Genomic DNA, 18052 nt, shown 5'->3' with positions numbered 1-18052 from the left:
GTTCTTAATGGTGATTGCATTCAATTCCCGGTAATCAATGCAGGGTCTGAGACCACCATCTTTCTTTTCTACAAAGAAGAAGCCAGCTCCAACTGGTGAAATGGACGGTCTAATAAACCCCTTTTTTAAGCTATCAGCTATGTACTCATTCATGGCCTGACGCTCTGGACCTGAGAGATTAAATATTCTCCCTTTTGGGAGACGGGCATCTGGAATCAGATCTATAGGGCAATCATACTTTCTGTGAGGGGGTAGCTTTTCAGATTTTGCAATAGAGAAGACATCCTCAAAATCTCTGAAGGCAAACGGTATGTGGAGGGGTTTAACTTTAACTTGGTTTACTGTTAGCGACATGCAGTTTTCCTGACAGTGTGAACTCCAGCGTATAACATCGCCTAGGTGCCAGTCGATGACTGGGTTATGCTGGCGTAGCCATGGCATCCCCAATATGACTGCAGCAGACAAATTATCCATCACAAAAAATGACATAACCTCGGTATGCAATGCTCCCACCGACATAGTGATTTTGTCAGTAACAAATTTAACCCCCTCCTGGACAATAGATGTGCCATTAATAGCCGTAGTTTTTATAGGGGCATTAAGTTTTAATAGGGGTACACCGAGACTTTTAGCAACCAAAGAATCCATAAAATTCCCTTCAGATCCACAATCCACATATGCGTTCACACACTGAGATTTATGACCCAAAAAAAGGGCAATAGGCAATAAAACTTTAGCCGCATCTGCGGGCAATACCTGTGCCCCTGGGCAACCATAGCCAGAGTTGCCCAGAGGCCGATGTCTCAGTAGTATGGATCTCTGACGCTCAGCTCTCTCTCTGAAGGCTCCAGACTGCAGCATACTGGTGCAGGAAGATGAAAGTGCTCCTTCCGGCTGTGCACTGAACCAGGTGTTTAGGCCAGAAATCAGCTCAATCAGAAGAAGGGAGAGAAAAAAAAAAAAAAGGTTCAGGGAGACTGCTTTTGTATATGGTGGATATATACACAAGAAGCAGTTTTTTTGTATGTGGCCGGATATAATGTGACGTCTGCCTGCGGGTCTGGGCTGCAGCCAGGCAACACCCCGAGAAACACTGATACCCTTTACCCCTATACAGGGATCTGGATTTATAGCAGAGCCCAGGAGGCGCTGTCTGAATAGGAGCAGTGACCAGAGCAGGACGGTCGCCAGAAAGGTGTTCCAATACGGGACACAAACGTGGAGATATGCAAGTCTAAACCAGTCGGACAGCAATGGTACAAAAACGGTAGACAGAAGCAGAGTCAGATTCAGGCCGAGAGTCATAAACCAGGAGAGTAGCAGAGGTACAGAATCGTTAGGCAGAGGCAGAGTCAGATTCAGGCCGAAAGTCATAAACCAGGAGAGTAGCAGAGGTACAGAATCGTTAGGCAGAAGGAGAGTCAGAAGTCCAGGTCAAAGTCAGAGTCAGTCAGAAAGTAATTCACACAGTAACACACGGGGGGGAACCAAGAATATATCCGGCGGCTTGCAAGACCAGTCCCAAGGTATTTCAGGGATCAGGTCATCCCTCATAGGTTCCTGAACTGATGATGTCATCAGTACCGCCCCCAGGACCAGGCCAGATGGAGATGCAGTAACCTCTTGATGACTGACAGAGGGGCGGAGCCTGCGTCCACCAGATGCCTGCGCAGGTGCCCTTACTCTGTCAGCACCATAACTCCCGGGCGAGCCATAGCGCCTCCTAGTGACCACGACAGGAGCAGCAGACCCAGAATTTAACGGCGACGTGACAGACCGGCGCCTCCTAGAGGCTAAAGCCGGGACAGTAGGCTCTGAGCCTGACGTGACAGAACCACGGCCCCTTCCAGTGGCCGAGGCAGGAACAGCCGTCCCTGAGTCTGACGATAAAGTGGCGGTACGGCGCCTCCTAGTGGCCGCGACCGGAACAGCAGGCCCTAAGTCTGGCGGAAACGTGACACCTGATATTTGAAGGGTGCCTTCTCCAAACTGCCATTTTTAGATCTCTCCACAGATGTTCTATGGGATTCAGGTCTGGACTCATTGCTGGCCACCTTAGAAGTCTCCAGTGCTTTCTCTCAAACCATTTTCTAGTGCTTTTTGAAGTGTGTTTTGGGTCATTGTCCTGCTGGAAGACCCATTACCTCTGAGGGAGACCCAGCTTTCTCACACTGGGCCCTACATTATGCTGCAAAATTTGTTGGTAGTCTTCAGACTTCATAATGCCATGCACACGGTCAAGCAGTCCAGTGCCAGAGGCAGCAAAGCAACCCCAAAACATCAGGGAACCTCCGCCATGTTTGACTGTAGGGACCGTGTTCTTTTCTCTGAATGCCTCTTTTTTTCTCCTGTAAACTCTATGTTGATGCCTTTGCCCAAAAAGCTCTACTTTTGTCTCATCTGACCAGAGAACATTCTTCCAAAACGTTTTAGGCTTTTTCAGGTAAGTTTTGGCAAACTCCAGCCTGGCTTTTTTATGTCTCGGAGTAAGAAGTGGGGTCTTCCTGGGTCTCATACCATACAGTCCCTTTTCATTCAGACGCCGACGGATAGTACGGGTTGACACTGTTGTACCTCGGACTGCAGGGCAGCTTGAACTTGTTTGGATGTTAGTCGAGGTTCTTTATCCAACATCCGCACAATCTTGCGTTGAAATCTCTTGTCAATTTTTCTTTTCCGTCCACATCTAGGGAGGTTAGCCACAGTGCCATGGGCTTTAAACTTCTTGATGACACTGCGCACAGTAGACCCAGGAACATTCTGGTCTTTGGAGATGGACTTGTAGCCTTGAGATTGCTCATGCTTCCTCACAATTTGGTTTCTCAAGTCCTCAGACAGTTCTTTGGTCTTCTTTCTTTTCTCCATGCTCAATGTGGTACAGACAAGGACACAGGACAGAGGTTGAGTCAACTTTAATCCATGTCAACTGGCTGCAAGTGTGATTTAGTTATTGCCAACACCTGTTAGGTGCCACAGGTAAGTTACAGGTGCTGTTAATTACACAAATTAGAGAAGCATCACATGATTTTTCGAACAGTGCCAATACTTTTGTCCACCCTTTTTTATGTTTGGTGTGGAATTATATCCAATTTGGCTTTAGGACAATTCTTTTTGTGTTTTTTAATTTAAGACAAATTAAATGAAGCTAATAATACCAAAGAATTTGTGTTTGCAATCATTTTCAGGAAGAAACTGAGTATTATCTGACAGAATTGCAGGGGTGTCAATACTTTTGGCCACAACGGTATATTGCACATAAAAACATTTCACATCATAAATTCAACACCACAGATTTGCAACGCAAATTAACTAAATGATTACCCAAGCATTGATAGTATTTTATTTTCAACTCATTCAAGAGCCTTTTGATAAACAACATGTTTGTTTTTTCCTTTCAGTGCAAAGATGAACAGATTTTTGGCAGTTCCAACTCTTGAACAGATCACGTAAAGTTGACCATGAGAAAAGCATGGAGATTGCAAATCGATCCCTACTACTTTCAAGGACTGTCCCTGAGCCTTGTTCATGGACATTGCAAATAGCAGTTGAACTGGAAACTGGAGGCGTTTAAAATCAAAAACCAAATCAGATGGAATGAGTGAAATTCTTGGAATGAAAATGTCCTCTCCTTTGGCACATCCTGTTTCTGAGTCATGTATCTAATACTATTCTGTGTGATACTGTCTGCTGAGCCGTGTATCTAATCCTATCCTGTGTGATACTGACTGCTGAGCTGTGTATCTATTCCTATCCTGTGTTATACTGACTGCTGAGCCGTGTATCTAATCCTATCCTGTGTGATACTGACTGCTGAGCCGTGTATCTAATCCTATCCTGTGTGATACTGACTGCTGAGCAGTGTATCTAATCCTATCCTGTGTGATACTGACTACTGAGCTCTGTAATTAATCCTATCCTGTGTGATACTGCCTGCTGAGCCGTGTATCTAATCCTATCCTGTGTGATACTGACTGCTGAGCCAAGTGTCTAATCCTCTCCTGTGTGATACTGACTGCTGAGCTGTGTATCTAATCCTATCCTGTGTGATACTGACTGCTAAGCCATGTATCTAATCCTATCCTGTGTGATACTGACTGCTGAGCTGTATATCTAATCCTATCCTGTGTGATACTGACTGCTGAGCCGTGTATCTAATCCTATCCTGTGTAATACTGGGCTCCCCCTGCAGTCTGTGTCAGAGGGTGGTCTGTGTTGGCACGGTAATAAATTATGTTATTTCCAGCTTTACAGAAGGACGATAACACGATAGAAATGATAAGAATAATAGGCCTCAGTTACCACAACTGTCTACTTTTATGTGGCGAGGTTGGTGTATGTGTGGTGAAATGTGTGCTGAGGGTGGTATATGTGGTGAAGCACGTGGTAGTGTCTGGCGCATTTTGTGTGTGCGTTCATATCCCCGTGTGTGGTGAGTATCCCATGTCAGGGCCCCACCTTAGCAACTGTACGGTATATACTCTTTGGCGCCATCGCTCTCATTCCTTAAGTCCCCCTTCTTCACATCTGGCAGCTGTCAATTTGCCTCCAACAATTTTCCTTTCACTTTTTCCCCATTATGTAGATAGGGGCAAAATTGTTTGGTGAATTGGAATGTGCAGGGTTAAAGTTTCACCCACAACATAGCCTATGACGCTCTCGGGGTCCAGACGTGTGACTGAGCAAAATTTTGTGGCTGTAGCTGTGACGGTGCGGATGCCAATCCCGGACATACACACATACAAATATACACACACATTGAGCTTTATATACAGTGGGGCAAAAAAGTATTTAGTCAGTCAGCAATAGTGCAAGTTCCACCACATAAAAAGATGAGAGGCGTCTGTAATTTACATCATAGGTAGACCTCAACTATGGGAGACAAACTGAGAAAAAAAAATCCAGAAAATCACATTGTCTGTTTTTTTTTCATTTTATTTGCATATTATGGTGGAAAATAAGTATTTGGTCAGAAACAAAATTTCATCTCAATACTTTGTGATATATCCTTTGTTGGCAATGACAGAGGTCAAACGTTTTCTGTAAGTCTTCACAAGGTTGCCACACACTGTTGTTGGTATGTTGGCCCATTCCTCCATGCAGATCTCCTCTAGAGCAGTGATGTTTTTGGCTTTTCGCTTGGCAACACGGACTTTCAACTTCCTCCAAAGGTTTTCTATAGGGTTGAGATCTGGAGACTGGCTAGGCCACTCCAGGACCTTGAAATGCTTCTTACGAAGCCACTCCTTCGTTGCCCTGGCGGTGTGCTTTGGATCATTGTCATGTTGAAAGACCCAGCCACGTTTCATCTTCAATGCCCTTGCTGATGGAAGGAGGTTTTCACTCAAAATCTCACGATATATGGCCCCATTCATTCTTTCATGTACCCGGATCAGTCGTCCTGGCCCCTTTGCAGAGAAACAGCCCCAAAGCATGATGTTTCCACCACCATGCTTTACAGTAGGTATGGTGTTTGATGGATGCAACTCAGTATTCTTTTTCCTCCAAACACGACAAGTTGTGTTTCTACCAAACAGTTCCAGTTTGGTTTCATCAGACCATAGGACATTCTCCCAAAACTCCTCTGGATCATCCAAATGCTCTCTAGCAAACTTCAGACGGGCCCGGACATGTACAGGCTTAAGCAGTGGGGGACGTCTGGCACTGCAGGATCTGAGTCCATGGTGGCGTAGTGTGTTACTTATGGTAGGCCTTGTTACATTGGTCCCAGCTCTCTGCAGTTCATTCACTAGGTCCCCCCGCGTGGTTCTGGGATTTTTGCTCACCGTTCTTGTGATCATTCTGACCCCACGGGGTGGGATTTTGCGTGGAGCACCAGATCGAGGGAGATTATCAGTGGTCTTGTATGTCTTCCATTTTCTAATTATTGCTCCCACAGTTGATTTCTTCACTCCAAGCTGGTTGGCTATTGCAGATTCAGTCTTCCCAGCCTGGTGCAGGGCTACAATTTTGTTTCTGGTGTCCTTTGACAGCTCTTTGGTCTTCACCATAGTGGAGTTTGGAGTCAGACTGTTTGAGGGTGTGCACAGGTGTCTTTTTATACTGATAACAAGTTTAAACAGGTGCCATTACTACAGGTAATGAGTGGAGGAAAGAGGAGACTCTTAAAGAAGAAGTTACAGGTCTGTGAGAGCCAGAAATCTTGATTGCTTGTTTCTGACCAAATACTTATTTTCCACCATAATATGCAAATAAAATGAAAAAAAAACAGACAATGTGATTTTCTGGATTTTTTTTTCTCAGTTTGTCTCCCATAGTTGAGGTCTACCTATGATGTAAATTACAGACGCCTCTCATCTTTTTAAGTGGTGGAACTTGCACTATTGCTGACTGACTAAATACTTTTTTGCCCCACTGTATTAGACTAGGGCAAATCAATGAGTATAAAACCATCCTAAAGACCTTTCTCTGTTCATTGATTGTCCCCATTTTAACACCATTTTAGGTTTAAGTCCAATCACTGTCAAATTTGTCACATAGTGGTCAAATCTCCATTTGTCCGATGAAGAGCTCCAAATCCCCTGCCAAAAAAGTAACAGGTTAAATTCCAGCTACATTTAGCGGCCACTAGAGGAAGCTCAGGAGCCAACTATGGACGGAGTTATAATTGTAAGCTCCCCTAGTTGTGGCTGCAGGTAATTGATCTCTGTTAAGATACTCTACCTGATAAAGAGGTCCTCCTACCTGAATCACACCTTCTCTAGAGGAGATCAGTCATTGTGTATGAGGCAATTATCATTAGTGTTATAAGTTCACATAAAGCAGGTGGGAGACAATGAATGTTGCTCACAAGGATTCCTGTAGGAGAGTTCAATCCAGAATTCTCTCACTGCAGATAAAGAGAGTGAGTAAATAGTGAGGTCGCACTGTGCGCGGTCAGATCCATTACTTATAGTGATGTACTGTCCCAGGACAATTCCTTAAAGTGGCCCCACTCCAAACAAGCACTCAATTTAATTACGGGTCACCGGGCCAGCACTGGATAAAGACATGCAAGATATTGTCTCTCCTGTGATTTCTGGGCCTTTAATTGAAATAATTGCCCCTTTCCAGGGTTCTACGATGTGCACTGTGTCCCCACAATGCCATAGTTTTATTCTAGCCACTTAGGCATTAAAGGACCAAGTTATTTTTGGAGATAAAAAAAAATGTTTTCATCTCATTCTTTTCAGAACTAATAACTTTTTTTTTTGCCGCAATTTGGGATCTTTTTACCAGAGTGCAAATGGGCTATCCTCTGAGTTATCCCTCCGTCTGTTCTCTTCCCCCACCCAGGGAAGAGGGGTGCTGCTCTGCACCGTAGTACACCATCCCGACAAAAAAGGAAACACAAACAAGGGTTAACAGAAAACTGCAGGCATACAAAATTGTTAGGAGTCAGATTTCTGCCTCTCCTTTGCTGAAATCTGGATCCTCACATTCTGCAGCCTCCTGCTCTTCATCTGCTGTAGAGGAGACTGCAGAGGAGATTGCCTTGCGGCAACTCTCTCCAGAGGCTGTCCTCTACCCCTGCATCTGAGCATGCTCATGAGACGAACTCCCATTGGAGTTCGGGAGTCAGGTGTTCAGGTCCTGTGTCAGATCCCATTGGCTCCTCTTGGAGACCTGGAGATTTTCGGAAGGTCCCGTTCGCTATAAAAAGCGCGCATGTCTGTTCCGCCATGCGCTAGTATAGTCATACTTGCTGCTGTGTGTATGTGGATGGATGCATGGACTGGTGAATGACTCATTTGAAACCCCTTCCTTTGATATCACGGCTGTGTGAGGGAATGAGTTATAGCCAGTAGTCAGCGCCTGCGCCATTGCTCCACTATTGCACCTGCTAGCGTCTAACATCGCGCTTGCGTTACTGCGGTGTTACCTTGCGGCAAGTCTCACGCCGCGCTGCTGTAGCAGCTATTATTTGTGTCTGAAGTTGCAGCGCAGTTTTCCACGAGAGTACGGTAGGTCCTGGCGGAGTGAGTGCCGTTTTTTAACTACTCCGGTGACCATATACCGCTTGTGCACCGCTGAGTTCCTGTGTTCTGAACAGGTTCAGCGTTGTTATATTTGCTTTATTGGCTCTGTGCGTTTAACAGAGATTCCTTTGTGCACCTGGGTGCTATCTAAACCCTGCGCACATTACCGCCAGATTGCTCTGCGTCACTTAGCTGCGGTTTCTCCATCTACCGCACGGTGGACCCCGAGTGGCAAAGGCACTTCATTTATATTTTTTATTTAGTGCCTTCCGCCACTCTTAGCACAAAATATTCACTCACATGTAACACAGGAATAGCCGGGGCGTGAAGGTAGAATAAACTAAAATAGAGAAGGATAGGGAATTACCACTCATACAAACCAAGCAACAGTCACTGATAACTCCTCCAACTCTTCTTCTCATATGTGCTCATCGTCACACAATAAGAGAAAAAAGAATGGATCTACCTGTGGCAAAACATTTCTGTATCCCTGATCACACCAACATGGATATGAAATTATTGGTATTGAATGGTAACTTCACATCTCAGAGAGAGAGACGTGTTTGGGAGTATAAATTTATGACGACCTTTGACACTCTCAGTGCTGGAATGAATGTGTCGCATGGATTTATGTCTTTTTACATCAATTAAGGAATTTGCTTTCAAGACCTGGTGGGGGCATCACAACACATTAGGAGACCCCAATCAGAGGACTATAAAACATCCGGACTCCTTATCTATGTACTGGTCCAATATTTATGTTTCTCCCTCTCCCATATTGATAATTCTGCCTCATGTCACTTGTCTTATCTATTGCATTTTTTCTGTGCTGTGTTGTGCATAAATATGTGATTCTTCAGATGTTGTATTAGTCAATGCCTGATGAAGAGTCCTGAGTAGTCTCGAAAGCTTGCAATGTGTTACCATCTTTTCAGTTAGCCATTAAAAGGTATCAACCACTGAGGACTCTCAATTCTGAATATTTTTCTATCTACTGGCTAACACGGTACAAAGATATACATCTTTCCTGTATGGGATGTATGCATTGTTTGTAACATTTACATCTGTTCCCGGATCTGACTAACTAATTATGCCTGTATAGTCACACCATGGTTGCATCACTATCCACTGGTTTTTACTAATTTTGTATTTTCTACATGGTATTTATCGTAAAAAACAAAAAGCAAAAACACAAATATCCTGAACTAAAAAGGAAATATATACTGCAAATAATGCATAAAGGTAATAATAATAATAAGGGTATTTAGTAAACATAATTTTGATCAAAATAATGTACAAGCCATCAAGGCAACCCTTGTGGGACAGTCCCTACTCTAGTATTTAAAACCTTTTCACTTGCCAAGTGGCGTGAATGTGAATAAGGGTCGAGCGGCTGAACCACTAGTAACAGCTTAGGCCAGACTGGATGGCTTTCCCAGCTCAGAAAGAGGGCGGTCACACCCATATATGCACTGAATGCACAATGAAATGAATAAAAAAAAAAAATTTTGATCAAAATTATGTTTACTAAATACCCTTATTATTATTATTACCTTTATGCATTATTTGCAGTATATTTTTTACTTTTTAGTTCAGGATATTTGTGTTTTTTGCTTTTTGTTTTCTCTGGTTAATGGTCATGTGTCAATATGCACTTACATTGTGCATACACATTAACTTACTTTTCTCAGTTCAGATTTATGGTATTTATCGTGCACATTGTATGCTTTGTCCAGTTGATATTTAATAAAGTTATTGGCACTTTTTTGCATAGATCTGGCATTAGTTGACTTCTTTTTTTATCTAATTCTATAGAGATGTAAGCTCTTTGTGGTTTTCTAATGTCAACCCTTATAAAAGGGTATGTAATGAATAAAAATTTGGAACTGGAATATTTCATTCAGTGGTATCTAGGATATGGTATTTTAGTGTTCCCTTTATTTTTTGAGCAGTATATATGGCTCCCATACCACGCGGCGTCATCTTCTGACAATGGCAGCGGACTTCAGTGTGCAGGCAACGGAAGTGCATTAAGTCATTGCCATGCGCCCCCAGTCAAGTGCATGTCCAAGGTCAACTGCTGGTCACTGAGTTGTCTGGCAGCATGTATTGCCGCACACAGACCAGACGGGTCTCTGCGCCGCAATACACTTTAGCTGAATGTGAGTCCGAGGAGTAGACCCTGGCATTGGCAGGTCCCTTACCCGCCGGGCATGGTTGCAGTGGCGACTACGGTAGTTATGCCTCTGGCTGTATAGTACTGCTTAGCCACCCGGTGAGCAGTGGCGTAACTAGAAAGTTATGGGCCCCGGTGCGAACTTTCAAATGGGCCCCCCAATGCCAAAATACATGCACATTTTTGCTCCGTGCACCTCATACACACGCGGCTCCAAACACCTCGTACACGCTCCGCTCACCTCGTACACACATGGCTTGACTCTGCTCCGTACACCTCGTACTCACATGGCTGCGCTCCGTACACACACTGTTCCGCTCCGTACATCTCGTACACACACGGCTGAGCTCCATACACCTCGTATACACACGGCTCCGCTCACCTCGTACTCACACGGCTGCGCTCCGTACACACACTGCTCCGCTCCGTACATCTCGTACACACACGGCTGCGCTCCATACACCTCGTATACACACGGCTCCGCTCACCTCGTACACACACGGCTGCGCTCCGTACACCTCGTACACACATGGCTCCGTACACCTCGTACACACACGGCTCCGCTCCGTACACCTCGTACACACACGGCTGCGCTCCGTACACACACTGTTCCGCTCCGTACATCTCGTATACACACGGCTGCGCTCCATACACCTCGTATACACACGGCTCCACTCACCTCGTACACACACGGCTGCGCTCCGTACACCTCGTACACACATGGCTCCGTACACCTTGTACACACACGGATCTGCTCCGTACACCTCGTACACAAACGGCCCCGCTCCGTACACCTCGTACACACACGGCTCTGCTCCGTACACCTCGTTTTTTGTCGATTGAGTTGAAGCTTTTATTGGGAACATTTTACATAACGCTTGGGATCACATTTATCCAGCGCTCTACGCTGAGCACTTACTTTGGGATTTACATCTAATGCGATTCAGATGAAACCCACAAAGGATCCATTCACTATGAGGCAGGAGAGTTACTCTAGACTCTGGCATCTTTTCAGCGTTATCCTTCCTTTCAGAGGTGCACAAAACTGTGGTCAACTGTGCTGTTATGCACTTCTAAATAGACGGACACCGTGGGATCACAGGTTCTATGGCGTCCACAGTGCCTCCATCTGCCTCATTATAGGTAATCTCCCACCGGGGGTTCCATCTGAATCACGTTTTTCAGAGATTTACACCGAAACCCTGGTGTAAGCACTCATTGTAGAGCGCAGGATAAATGTGCACCGAGCCTTACTGCGATCTTTGGGAGGCAGAATTAACAAATCAACAGCAGGCGAAGAACTGGTACTCATACCTCATGCAGTATAAGTGATTATACAACTGTATTCTTTGGGTCGGTGCGATTACAGCGATACCAGATTTAGATTGTTTTTTTCTGTTTAGCCGCTGAAACACACTAAAAGACGCTTTTATTGTAAAATAAAGTTTTTGAGAGCAAAAATGTTTCCATATTTTGGCCGACAGAGGCATGTGAGGGCTTGTTTTTTGCGGGACGAGTTGACGTTTTTATTGGTACCATTTTCAGGCACATGACATTTTTTGATTGCTTTTTGTTTCAATTTTTGGGAGGCAGAATGAACTAACACCAGCAACTCGGGAATTGTTTTTTAGGGGTTTTTTTTCATATGACCATATGGTAAAATTGATAAGGCAGTTTTATTCTTCGGGTCAGTACGATTAGAGCGATCCTCATTTACATCGTTTTTTATGTTTTGCCACTTTTTACACAATAAAAACTATTTTATAAAAAATAGAATTATTTTTGCATTTTATGATGAAAAGCTTTGTATGACAGCTGGCTCTTGGCTATAACTTAAGCCAAGCTGTTGGCAGCGATCGTGCTGCCACAACTCCTGTGCCCACATGATCGCCACGACATAAATGTATGTCATTTCGTGGGAACCCCTTCCCAACCATGATGAAATGTCGTGGAAGGGTTGAAGGGAATCAGTCAGCAGGTTTTTTCATGCAATCAGAGGGAAGAATAATGTAAGGGACAGAGACCCTGATTTCAGTGATGTCACTTACTGGACATCATGCTGTTATTTTCATAAAATCACTGTGTTATCTGCTGTAGATGTTGCAGTGCTCAGAACGCTGAGCTCTGTATAACTCCGCTAACACCACTGATTGGCACAAAGCACCTTATTACTTCGGATTTTTGCTGCCATCACACAGTCACTTTGCATTGCATTGGATAAAAATCCACAGGATTTTACAGTACCAGCAAAGTGGATAAATTAACTTGAGTCACAACCTCCATTTTATTTTTTTGGGGGGGGCGGAATCCATTGAAAAAAATAGGCTTTTGCTGTGTTTTTAAAATCCGTAACATGTCAGTTCTTGTTGTGGAGACACGTTTGGGGCGGATTTTATCAATTCAAAAATAGCAAAATTCCTGCATTAAAACAGAAGTGACCCCTCCAGTTATAGAGAAACTACACTGCCATGCTTGTCTTGGCATGCTGGGAGTTGTAGTTCCGGAACACCACTGCACTGGTCAGGACGATGACCCCATTACTGAGGCAGGAAACAGAACATTAAATCCAAACACGCGACGTGCGAGTCCGGCATTAGGTGATGTTCCCACAATGAGTTTTTGACGCTGTTTTCACTATGCAAAAATACTGATCTGCGGCGTGAGTTTCCAAACCGCAACAGGTCACTTTCTCGTGCGGCTGCGCTGAGTTTTCTGCACAGGTTTTCCCCATAGAATTCAATTCGATGAAGAAAATCCACAGGTTAAAAAAAACAAACAAACAACAACAGTACATGTGTTGTAAGTGCATTTCTGGAACCTAAAAGGCGTTTACACGACATGCCAGAGTGAGGAGACTTATAGGCCATGCATGCTGCTCTGGGAAATGACATCTGCAAATTCAGAGAGGACGCGGACTAACACTCTAGCGCCACCTATTGGGTTCGTCGCTGCTTCCAGTAGATGGCGCTAGAGCTCTAGTCGGCTGCCGCTCTGAAGAGACAAAACGCATGTAATCCGCAGACAGCGGTATCAATAAAGTTGTCAAAGCCAAATACCAGCGAGTATAAAAAAAAGGAGCAGCTTTATTTATAGCATGACAAGCCAAAAACCTGATAAAAGGCGTGCAACCTCAGAACCCCACTAATAACGCATCGTGTGATTGCAGCAGATCCTTATACAACTCCGTCATATCTGGTTTCCATGGTTAAAAAAAAAACAAAAACAAAAATAGTAAAACTCCTGCAAAAAAACAGAAATGACCCCCAGTCATGGAGAAACTCCATTGCCATGCTTGTCCTGGCATGCTGGGAGCTGTAGTTCCGGAACACCACTGCACTGGGGATGATGACCCCATTACTGAGGCAGGAAAGAGATAAAGCCAATGCACAACTCATCATCTGAGCCGCGGACACAGAACGTGGTGGTGCAGACACGGAGCCATCACCGAGAGCGGCTCCCGGACACAACGAGAAGCGGCAGAGGCCAAAACTCCTCGTGAGGAGTCACTGCGGCCATCAGCTGCTGCCCCCAGCGGCCGCACCCGGCACTGCCCGGCGGTTTCCTCCCTGCCACATTCCAGAAGATGTGAGGGTCAGAGGCGGCAGCAGGAGCCCAGAGTCACCATCACTGCAGCCTGACAGGGACTCAGCCCAGCACTGCTGCCTGCCAGGTAACCTGCAGGACTCTGCCCGCTGCTGCTGCACCTCCTCCTGCTCTCCTGCTAGCCCCCTTCTCGCATTTCCCACTTCTGCAGCTGCTTTTAACAATAATCAACTCCTGACTCCCAGTGTAAGCCGGCTTACCCCATCCCTGCCCTAACTACTACTACCCCATCCCTGCCCTACCCCTAACTACTACTACTACTACCCCATCCCTGCCCTACCCCTAACTACTACTACTACCCCATCCCTGCCCTACCCCTAACTACTACTACTACCCCATCCCTGCCCTACCCCTAACTACTACTACTACCCCATCCCTGCCCTACCCCTAACTACTACTACTACCCCATCCCTGCCCTACCCCTAACTACTACTACTACCCCATCCCTGCCCTACCCCTAACTACTACTACCCCATCTGCTGCTGCACCGCCTCTCACTCCATCCCTGCACCTAACTATCCCTACTACACCATCTCCTGCCCCCTCTGCTGTATCAGTAACCACTCCTGCCCCATTTCTTACCCCATCCCTGCTCTACCCCTAACTATTCCTGCTCTCCCTAGTACACTACCCCCTGCCCATCTGCTGCACCACCTCTTACCCCATCCCTGCTCTGCTCTAGTCCTAACTATTCTGACTCTACTCTACAAACTCCTACCCCCTCTGCTGCACCACCCCTTGCCCCATCTGCTGTAACACTAACCACTCCTACTCTCCCTGCTGCACCAGTAACCACTCCTACCCCTTCGGCTGCACCACCTCCTACTCCATCTGCTGCACCAGTAACCACTCCTACCCCCTCTGCTGCACCACCCCCTGTCCCATCAGCTGCACCAGTAACCACTGCTGCCACCTTCTGCTGCACCACCCCCTGCCCCATATGCTGTACCAGTAACCACTCCTACCCCCTCTGCTGACCACCTCCAACTCCATCTGCTGCACCACCTCCTGCCCCAGTAACCACTCCTACCCCCTCTACTGCACCACCTCCTGCCCCATCTGCTGCACCACCTCCTGCCCCAGTAACCACGCCTACCCCCTCTGCTGCACCACCTCCTGCCCCAGTAACCACTCCTACCCCCTCTTCTGCACCACCTCCTGCCCCAGTAACCACTCCTACCCCCTCTTCTGCACCACCTCCTGCCCCAGTAACCACTCCTACCCCCTCTGCTGCACCACCTCCTGCCCCAGCACCCTCCCTGTGAGTCACAGAACATGGTGGAATACAGTGAGCAGCACGGGGAGGGCAGGAGCCCTGCACGTTAACTTCAGAGGTGCCAACTTTACCCCCCTCTCCAAAAGACCCCAATGTAATATGGCCCGGTGGATACCCACTAAGAGGGAGAAGTTTGGAGTGGGTGAGTCGACACTTCGTTTTAGATTGCAAGCTTTGCAGCCCAGCTCTGATCTACAGTATACAAGCATTGTAAAGTCTGATTAACGTTTGCATGCCCATAAACAAGCCATTGCCGCTGTGTGATTTGATGATGTGTCTAGTACATGTAGCAGAGCTGACTTTGTCATTCATCACAAAGTGTGGATTTTCCAACAAGTCAAACGGAGAGTGCGAAAACAACTCAAAGCGAGAGTGACCTGACTCGCTCAGTTCTGCTACATCTCAGCTCTGCAGGAGTAAAAAAATGTATCTAGTTGTATTTTTCCTAATCGTTACATATTAACAGGAAAGTAAACATAACTGTTATCTTCATAAACTCCACCTTAGTCATGTACTCCTTATACCCTGTCCTGGGGAAGTTTGTGTTCTTTAAGAAGTTGTATTGGACCCATAGAGTTGTTGCTGGAGTGTTGGTGCAGGGTTCAGCTATTCTAGGTTTTGGGCTCAGATTTTACCTGACTTTGCCCTTGAACCCCAACACTTGTAGCTGATGGGTGCACCTTCAGCACCCTGAGGTGACGCTCCACCTTTTGTGTCTGTCCCGCTCCTTTGATCACCTAAAAGCAGGTGTAAGCTGCAGGGTGCAACGTGAGAGCCGAAACCTGACCATAGGAAAATGTTGTAGAATCTAGCTCCAGTTTTATTTTTTTTTTAACTTTTTATCGTTTTCAGTCTTAAAAAAGCCAATATCGACATTATTAAAAACAATACTAATAAATTAATAAGAATCCATATTTGATAGCAATGTCTCATGTAGGTTATGTTCACACTGAGTTTTTTTTCCAGGGTTTTTTTTTTTTTTTTTTGAGCCGAAACTCTCCAAAAACCACACGTTTTGACTGGAGAGTTATTGCACTAAAAATCTCTGTTAAAAAAAAGCTACGTGTGAATATACTGTGACTTCTGTTTTTCACATATGTAAACAATGGATAGAACACGGACATGTTATGGCTGTGGGGCTGTTCACTTGTCTATGTCTTTTTGCTAGTGTGCGTGAACCAAAAAAACCCACAGATGTTTGGTTTGCATCGGATTCATGGATCTATAGTGTCGTAGCGGGCAGCTCGGTGGTCGTAGCGGGCAGCTCGGTGGTCGTAGCGGGCAGCTCGGTGGTCGTAGCGGGCAGCGCAGCTCGGTGTCGTAGCGGGCAGCGCAGCTCGGTGTCGTAGTGGGCAGTGCAGCTCGTCGTCGTAGCGGGCAGCTCGGTGTCATAGCGGGCAGCGCAGCTCGGTGTCGTAGCGGGCAGTGCAGCTCGTCGTCGTAGCGGGCAGCGCAGCTCGGTGTCGTAGCGGGCAGCGCAGCTCGGTGGTCGTAGCGGGCAGCGCAGCTCGGTGGTCGTAGCGGGCAGCTCGGTGGTCGTAGCGGGCAGCGCAGCTCGGTGTCGTAGCGGGCAGCTCAGCTCAGTGTCGTAGCGGGCCGTACTGGAGTCCTGGATTCAAATCCCACCAAGGACAACATCTGCAAAGGAGTTTGTATGTTCTCCCCGTGTTTGTGTGGGTTTCCTCCGGGTTCTCCGGTTTCCTCCCACATTCTAAAGACATACTGATAGGGAAACTAGATTGTGAGGCCCAATGGGGACAGTGATGATAATGTCTGTAAAGCGCTGTGGAATTAATGGTGCTATTTAAGCAATGCCTAATAAATAAATAAAATCAATGGGTCGGTGAAGGGAAAAGCAGACGGATGCCATATTTGTGTGAACTGAGCCCTGCCCGTTTTTTTTGCTGTTTAATGGGTATGAGAACCTTGGATTTTTTTTTTTTTTTTTGCAGACAAGAAATATGGATGATTAAAAAAAATGGACATGGACTAAAAATGGCTGAAAATTGGATGCTCCACACTGTTGGGGATCAGTACATGATTTCTTTCTTGAAATCCGTGCGGATTTTGCAAAATCCGCAGGTCTTCTGACCTGCGGATTGGCCTGTGGTTTTGCCCTGCGGTTTATCACCTCTACAATGGAGGAGATGGGCAAACCGCAGCGAAATCCGCAGAAAAGAATGACATGTCAATTCTTTCTGCGGATTGGAAACCGCAGCAAAAACTGCGCGGAAAATTCCGCACCATGTGCACTGCGGTTTCCATTATCCATAGGTTATAATGGTACTGTACAACACAGCAGATTCTGCTGCGGATCCGCAGGGCCAAATCCACTGCGGATCCGCAGCAGAATCCGCAGCGTGTGCACATATCCTAAAATATAGGGCTCGTTCAGAAGAGTGTTTAATCGGTGTGCTCCGCGGACGCATTATGGTCGGGGGACCGGTGCACATAGCTCATTTTCGATATGGACCGAAGGTCTTTCTGAAAAAAATGGCAGCATGCATTGCTGGCAAGGTACAGGCAGCTCCAGCACACATCCGCAATTTGGATAAGTCGCGTCTGAAATCTGCAAACGCGACTGGCCCAATTTCTGACCCAGTCGTCTGAGCCCGGCATTAGTCTAGGGCCACGCGGCAATCTCGGTTTTGGGAAAAGCTCGCGGCTTCCATTACATTCTGTAATGATAAAGACGCAAGCTACCGAAATCCCCAGCGGTTGCTTTGTGGTCCCGCTGCGTGACATGCTGTACCCCTTTAAGCAGATGTGTCTTTGATGTTGAAGACCGCGGTCTCCAACATGGCCTCCTCAGCAAGCTTGCTGTTTGTGGATGCTGGGAGTTGTAGTTCAGCACCAGCTGGAGAACCATTGGTTTTTAGGTAATGATTTGAGGAACTCAGATTAAATTGAGCTCTACACGGAGTTTTTCTAGCACGACGGCTTCAATAATGATCCTTGTGGACCAGATACGGGAAGTTGTGGTAAAAATGGCGTTACTGCAATTCATGTGGTGACTTTAGT

The 18052-nt window shown here is 46.1% G+C and overlaps 1 protein-coding gene across 1 annotated transcript in view; it reads left to right on the top strand.

The window, feature by feature from the left end:
• Positions 1 to 13682: 13682 nt before the first annotated feature.
• Positions 13683 to 18052, top strand: part of DOCK5 (dedicator of cytokinesis 5) — a 109172-nt gene continuing 104802 nt past the window's right edge. The window contains exon 1 of the mRNA XM_073557148.1: positions 13683 to 15173. Within this exon, the coding sequence (XP_073413249.1) occupies positions 15131 to 15173 (43 nt within the window). The 5' untranslated portion in view covers positions 13683 to 15130. The remainder of the gene's footprint in view (positions 15174 to 18052) is intronic.

This window comes from Dendrobates tinctorius, unplaced genomic scaffold (genome assembly GCF_039654945.1).
Source record: "Dendrobates tinctorius isolate UK_male_01 unplaced genomic scaffold, ASM3965494v1 ptg000245l, whole genome shotgun sequence".
NCBI lineage: Eukaryota > Metazoa > Chordata > Amphibia > Anura > Dendrobatidae > Dendrobates > Dendrobates tinctorius.
Note: the sequence above shows the minus strand (reverse complement) of the source record. Positions and strands in the feature narration are given on the sequence as shown.